We start from the raw sequence: 6,775 nt of genomic DNA, 5'->3' as shown, positions 1-6,775 counted from the left end.
GGAGCAGAAAGCCTCATCTTTCTCCCGCGGAGCAGCTGGTAGTTTCGAACTGCTAGCCTTAAGGTTCGCAGCCCGATTCGTAACCACTACGCTACCAGAGCTCCTTATGGTGAACATAATCAATATTACTTAATTGTACATCAAGCTTCATCAACAAAGGAGGAAGACTCCCCAGCAAAATGAAATGATACGTTGGCAGCAATAATGGTCGTATTATGTTCTATTATGCACAGGGCTGCTGAGTCTGAACCGACTCCATGACACCTGACAACAATTTTATGCATAAAATGGTTGAAATGGAAAATGTTTTGTTATATATTTCATAATAAAAAATTTAACGTTGAGAAAGATTTTACTTTATAAAAACTAGCTATCAAAAAATTTAAACTACCATTTGGCTATAATTACTTCTACTAAATAATATAATAATGTATCATTGTACATCAACATCTATTTAGAATTAAGAAATGAAACACAAATATATGAAATAATATTTTCTAAGAAATAACCAAGATCACAAGACCAACATGACACTACCATTCAATACTTTAAACTATTATTTCTATTTTTTTCATAAACCATCTACAAAAACTAATGTGTTAGCTCAAAAAACAAAAGGTTGGGCAACAAAAGCAACTTTTCATCCTCAGTGGCGATCAGTAGTGAATTTCTAGGAAGCAAACTAACCTTTGTGCAAACAACTAGTACTGGAATGCCCAAGTTATGTGTAAGTGTATCCGCACCCAGAGGTAAAACCACACTGTCATCTTTGTCGTCCTGTGATACAGTGCTTCTTCTCTGAGGAGAAGCTGGGAAATCTTCTCCTGGCTCTACATATTCTTGGAAGTCTCTAATCACTGAAAATCAAATAATTTAATACATAGTTTAGAAATTGTTCTATTTAAGCAGCTAGATTCATCTGCCAGAGTTTAAATATACATTTTACTAGACTTCATGCTTATTTTGATATAAAAGAAGAAATAAAACAGGTTTAAGAAACTAATTTCAAAGACAGTACACAAATACTGGACCCATATTAAGTACTGGAAGGCACAGGATAGTATTGGGTGGCTCCAAGTTTCTAAGTAGGCTTGGTTCAATCTGTGTAAAATACTTTGGACAAGTCACAATCTACTTTTGTCTCTACCTCCCTCACATTCACAAAGGACAATAAAAGAATAAAATACTTGCAAAAATAAAAACAAAACAAAACTCACTTTCGAGTCAATTCCAACTCACTGTAACCCTATATAAGGTTTCTAAGATTATACATCTTTACGGAAGCTGATAGCCTCATCTTTCTCCCTTGGAGTGGATGGTGGGTTTGGACCACCAACCTCGCAGTTGACAGCCCAATGCCTTATTCACTGTGTCACCAGGCTCCTGTGCAAAGTAACCCACACCCCCTGCAAATAATAACCCACAGTTAAAATGATAGTTCTGGATAATTTCAAGATTCGAACTCTTTATTCAGGTCTCTTCCTTTCTAATCTAGGCTTAATCTTGGGCCATGTTCATTTTTGTAATCCTGGTAGGAATAAAATAAGATAAGCACTACCAAGTTAGTAGTTCAAACTCACTACTTATAGCCTAGGAAAACACCATATAGGATCACTATAAGTTGGAATCAAATCAATGGCAGAGTGTTTTTTGTCATTATTAATGTGATAAAATTTTATAATTCATTTGCAAGACTACCAGAAATAACAAAAGGAAAAATAAAAGTAAATGTGAACGCATGAAGAGCCTTAACAATGTATATGTTGAATCACTAATTATCCTTCTAGGAATTAACCTTAAAGGAAATAATGAGTGATATGCTCACAGAGAGATTCATAAAGGACTGTTCCTTATTATTTAAAAGCAAAATACCAAATTTGGAAACAGCTTTAATTATCCACAGGATAGAATTAAAAAGGCATATGAAAGAATTTTATACAAAGTCATCAAAAGTCAAGTTTTCAGAAACTATTTAATTTAATGCTGTATGAAAATAATATTATTAAAAGGGAAAAAGCAAACAAAAAACAACCCAGAAAAAAACAAAGCAGAACTCATCTTAGAAATTAAAAAAAAAAAACTCTGGAGAAAAATACGTTTAAAATTTTTTCTTTCAAGTTTTAAAAGCAGTATTTTATTATTTATATCATTAGGGGAAAAAATTAAACATGAATCAGATCCTCTTTGGAATATGAAGTCTTAATTTTATGGAGGAAAACGGTCTTAAACTTCATGTGGTCAAGGAAGAGAGTAACTGAGCTGCTTCCTCCAAGAACATGGGCTCTTAGCAGCTCTAGTAGCAACTACCTTGTTGTAGATAAATGCTGTCAAGTCAGTTCCGATTCATAGCGATCCTTTATAGGGTTCCCGAGAAGTGACTGGTAGAGCTTGAATCACTGACTTTGTGGTTCATTAACCCACAGTGCTACACCAGTGACTACCTTAAGGTCACTAAAATCTATCAGTGGTTCTCCTGTTATGGTGTTGTAGGGTAATGCACTGGACCCAAGGTCAGTTTGAATTTCAAGATTGACAGTTCAAATTCACTAGCCGTTCTTGGAAACCCTACACAGGGTTGTTATGAGTCGGAACCGACTCGACGGCAGTTAACAACAACCATCTGTAATATCGCCTGCAAGTGTTTTTTACTCAGTAGTCTGGGGCAAGGCTTATAAATTTACATTTCTAACAAAATTTCGATCTGAAACTGATGGTGATGTTGCTGGTCGAGGGACCATACTTGAGTGTAGTATATTCTGTTGTAAAGTACCGCTGAGATGGTTCCGCCTTATAGTGACCCTATATAGGCTTTCCAAGGAACAGCTGGTAGATTTGAACTACTGACCTTGTGGTTCAAAATCCAGTGTTGATCCTACAGGGCCACACCAGGAATTTATAGTCTAGTATAAACCTGATATAAAACCAAACTCATTGCCACTGAGTTGATTCCAACTCAGTGACCCTAGGTAGGGTTTCTGAGGCTATAAATCTTTATAGAGCAGACTGCCTCATATTTCTCCCAGAGTGGCTGGTGGATTTGAACTGCTGTCATTATAGTTACCAGCCCAACTTGTAACTCACTATGCCACTCAGATATTGTTGTTGTTATGTGCCGTGGAGTCGGTTCTGAGTCATAGCAACTCTGTACAGGGTTTCCGAAGCTGTAAATCTTTATAGGAGCAGAAAGCCTCATCTTTCTCCTGTGGAACAGCTGGTAGTTTCAAACTGCTGACCTTGCAGTTCACAGCCCGACTCGTAACCACTCGGCTACCAGAGATCCTTATGCCACTCAGATATAGGGAGGGGAAAAAACAACAGACAGTTGTTGATGGGAAAGAAAGATACAAATTAAAAGCATTTAGTTGTCTTTTTCAAGAATTCAGGACTCTTAAATTTATATTGGGAGTCCTGGTGTGGCGCTGTGGGCTAATGTGTCAGACTGTAAAATCATTTGAACTGCAAGGTTGGTGGTTCAAGCTCACCAGTTGCTCCTTGGAAATCCTATACAGGATCACTATAGGTCAGAGTCAACTTGACAGGACTTAAAAACAACAATGTTTATACTGTTTCCTTGCATAAGATTCCTGTAAATGATCAATTTTTCCCTAAAAGCTAACAACAAAGAAAAGTAGCATTTCATCTATAGTATACATTTCTAAAAGTAAAACACAACATTAGCAAATGAAGAACACTCAGTAAAATGTAGAAATGTGACTGGCTTACAATCTCTTAGAAATGACCCAAGTAATTTTCATCATTTCCATGGAGGGTTCCAATTCACATAGGCATATATAAAATACATATTTTGTAATTGACGAAAGCTGTTTAAAATCTTTATGTTAAAAGTTTTATCAAACATACTTTATTTTGACACGGTTGTTAAGTTTGCTTTACTTATCAAGAAATGAAAAAGTTGAAATGAACAGCTGAAAGATCCCTATTTTTGTTCACCCTAAAACCCTACTCTCCAGAAGACACACAGTCAGCTTTTTTTGCAATGAGAAAGCACTTTTACCAAAGAGTCTGCTAGTATGTGCATATTTCTAATTTAAACCTACACTGAAACTAGCATGTCAATAAAAAGAATTTCATAAACAGTATTCACATTGTTTCCTTCATTGAACCTTATTCATAGGAAAAAAAGTTCCTAATGATTACCATCATCTTCATCAATAAAGACATTTTGTGTTTAAAACCTATATATACTTCCAGATTACTCACGCTTTTGTTCCATTTCTTTCATTTCCTCAGGAGGAATTTTCAATTTGTCAATATGCTCTCTAACAACACTTGCCCATTTCTGTAAAGAATCCAAAGCAGTCCAAGGCTTCGACATATCAACAACCAGCATCACTAAAGTGTCTTTCAGAGAAATGGCTTCTAGGGAGAACTTAAGGAGGCCTTTATGATACAGGTCTCCATCTAAGATCCATACATTACATCTTGTTTGATCTACAACAGAAAAAAGAAAGTTAACAAGGCATTAAGATTATTTTATTTCATCATCCAACTAATAATACTGCATGATATTTTAGGGACTCTCCACAGGAGATGGCTGCTGGTTTTGACAGGATTCAACTATTAGGTCACATCTACCAAAAATACTCCTGAAAATGACTAAACCGCTAGCACAACACCAGCATCTTCCACTTTACTTGTCTCAATCCAAACCAGAGACAGCATAACATATAGTAGTCAACACCAGCAGATATGGCCATGTATATTTAAGATACTTAATACAAAAAAGACAACGTAAATGATCTAAAGAAGAAAACATGGCTGATCAGATGAGCAAAGCTGGGGAGGAAATGACATTTTAATGTCAGAAAATGATAAGTGAAAAGAGTATCAGCAAAGCAATCATAGGATAGCATTATTTCACTGTCTAAAGGAGAATGAACTGACAAGACAGATAAGGTCTGCACAATGGAATACAGTAAGATGTGCATTATGAATCCCAATCCCAAAGCAATAAAACGTTGCCTAAATATAAATTATTTACCAACAGGCATGACACTGTAGGATTCCTAGTAAAAACTGACATACTAAGTCAAAGACGATGGTAAACAGCAGTCCACCTCAGAAAAGACTTCAGAAAACTTATGTTGTAAACAAACAACACTCACCGTCCCTGTCTTCATCATGGACATTTAAGTACAAATATTCCAATCCTCTTCCTTTCTTATACTCCTCTATTCCCTGAATTTTTCTTATTAAGCTTGTTTTTCCGGCTCCATCTTCACCTACATACACAAAAAATTGAAAAAATGTTTGTTTTTTATTACAATGTGAATTATTTAGGACAGTGTCTGGCACCAAGTGAAAAACCACCCAACTAAAACTGACTTCAACCAAGACAGTAGTATGATGGAAGACACCTGGGTAGCCATACAGTCAAAGATACAGACTCCAGCTCCAACATTCTCTCCCCCAATGTATTTACTCTTCTTGTTAAGTTTCATAATACAGAGTTTCCTCTGTGGCATTTTTCAGGGGCAGGATCCCTAGGTGGCACAAATGCTTTATAATCTGGTAGCATAGTGGCTACGAATCGGGCTGCTAACCTCAAGGTCGGCAGTTTGAAACTACCAACTATTCCATGGGAGAAAGATAAGGCTTTCTGCTCTCATAAAGACTGACAGCCTCAGAAGCCCTGTGAAGAGTCACTATGAGTCAGAACCAAGTCCATGGTACTTATTAACAACAACAACAGCGAACTTAAAGGTTGACGATTTTAACTTATCCAGTAGTTCCATGGAAAAAAGGCCTGCCGATCAGTTTCTGGAAACATTAAAGTCAAGAAAAGCCTATGGCGTTCAAAACTACTCTATGGAATTGACTAGAGTCATAATCAACTCAATGGCAAGGTGTTTGTTGTTTTGTATTTTGGTGGCAGAGGAAGAGTGAGAAACCACAGCTACAGAAAGCACCTCCTTTATATCACCAAAGTTTAATCAATGAGGAATAAGACTCTGCTTCTTGGTTTTCAGTATAAAGAATCTGATGACAAGGCTGTGAGAGTTGGTCTTGTTTGGGTCATACGCATACTCATGGGCCAATTAGAGGGTAGATGGTGATTCAAGACTGATTAGGATAGGGAATTCTACTGGAACCTCAACAAAAATATGAAGCTACTAAAAAATACAAAACAAGGACTCCCGTTGAGCTGGAGATAAGAGAGACAAGACGAAGGACTGGTTGGTCCAAAGTATGTTAAGACCTGGGGACTCCTGAGCCCATGAACAAGGATATAGCCACGGAGGGCTAGAGCTGAGAGTGAAGCATACACCTGATATGAAGTGAGGAGAGAGGCACAAGAACACCCAAGTTTGCAGATAGTACCCATTTGACCTAGCCTCGATAACTTGATAATCAGAACTCGACTAGAGGAAGATAAAAAAGAAAACTATTTTTGACAAAGGAAATGAGGGTAAATTGCTACAATTTGATTAACCTGACCTATACCCATGGAGGTAGCCGCTCAAAATACCAAGAAAGGGAAGGAATCTTCACATCAAATATCAATGTTAGAGAACAAACAAGATGGTGGATTGGATGGACGTGTACTAAAGAGCTCCGCCAACAGTAACACAGAATACCCGACCAAGCAGGCTCAGGGCATGGTCCCAGAACTCTGAAACACATATAAAGGAATATTTAGAAGGTTGGAAGGCTTACAGCTGGGGGAATTTGTGGAAATCTATTGCTTTCTAGTCCAGGATGCTCAGCTGCTCCAGGAGCCGCCATTTTGGGTGAGACCAAGCGGGGGAAGGAT

At 37.3% G+C, this 6,775-nt stretch overlaps 1 protein-coding gene across 2 annotated transcripts in view; it reads right to left on the bottom strand.

Moving 5' to 3' along the window:
• DYNC1LI1 (dynein, cytoplasmic 1, light intermediate chain 1) overlaps window positions 1-6,775 on the bottom strand; it is a 72,075-nt gene that overhangs the window by 26,827 nt on the left and 38,473 nt on the right. Inside the window, exons 3-5 of one of the 2 annotated variants that reach the window (XM_006851587.1) lie at window positions 5,127-5,243; window positions 4,222-4,452; window positions 688-857 (exon numbers count right to left, since the gene is read on the bottom strand). In XM_006851587.1, the coding sequence (XP_006851649.1) occupies window positions 688-857; window positions 4,222-4,452; window positions 5,127-5,243 (518 nt within the window). The remainder of the gene's footprint in view (window positions 1-687; window positions 858-4,221; window positions 4,453-5,126; window positions 5,244-6,775) is intronic. The other variant, XM_006851588.1, reaches the window with a different exon arrangement.

The sequence above is a fragment of the Chrysochloris asiatica genome, unplaced genomic scaffold (assembly GCF_000296735.1).
Source record: "Chrysochloris asiatica unplaced genomic scaffold, ChrAsi1.0 scaffold00030, whole genome shotgun sequence".
Lineage (NCBI taxonomy): Eukaryota > Metazoa > Chordata > Mammalia > Afrosoricida > Chrysochloridae > Chrysochloris > Chrysochloris asiatica.
The sequence above is the reverse complement of the archived record's forward strand: the minus strand, read 5'-3'. Positions and strand labels throughout refer to the sequence as shown.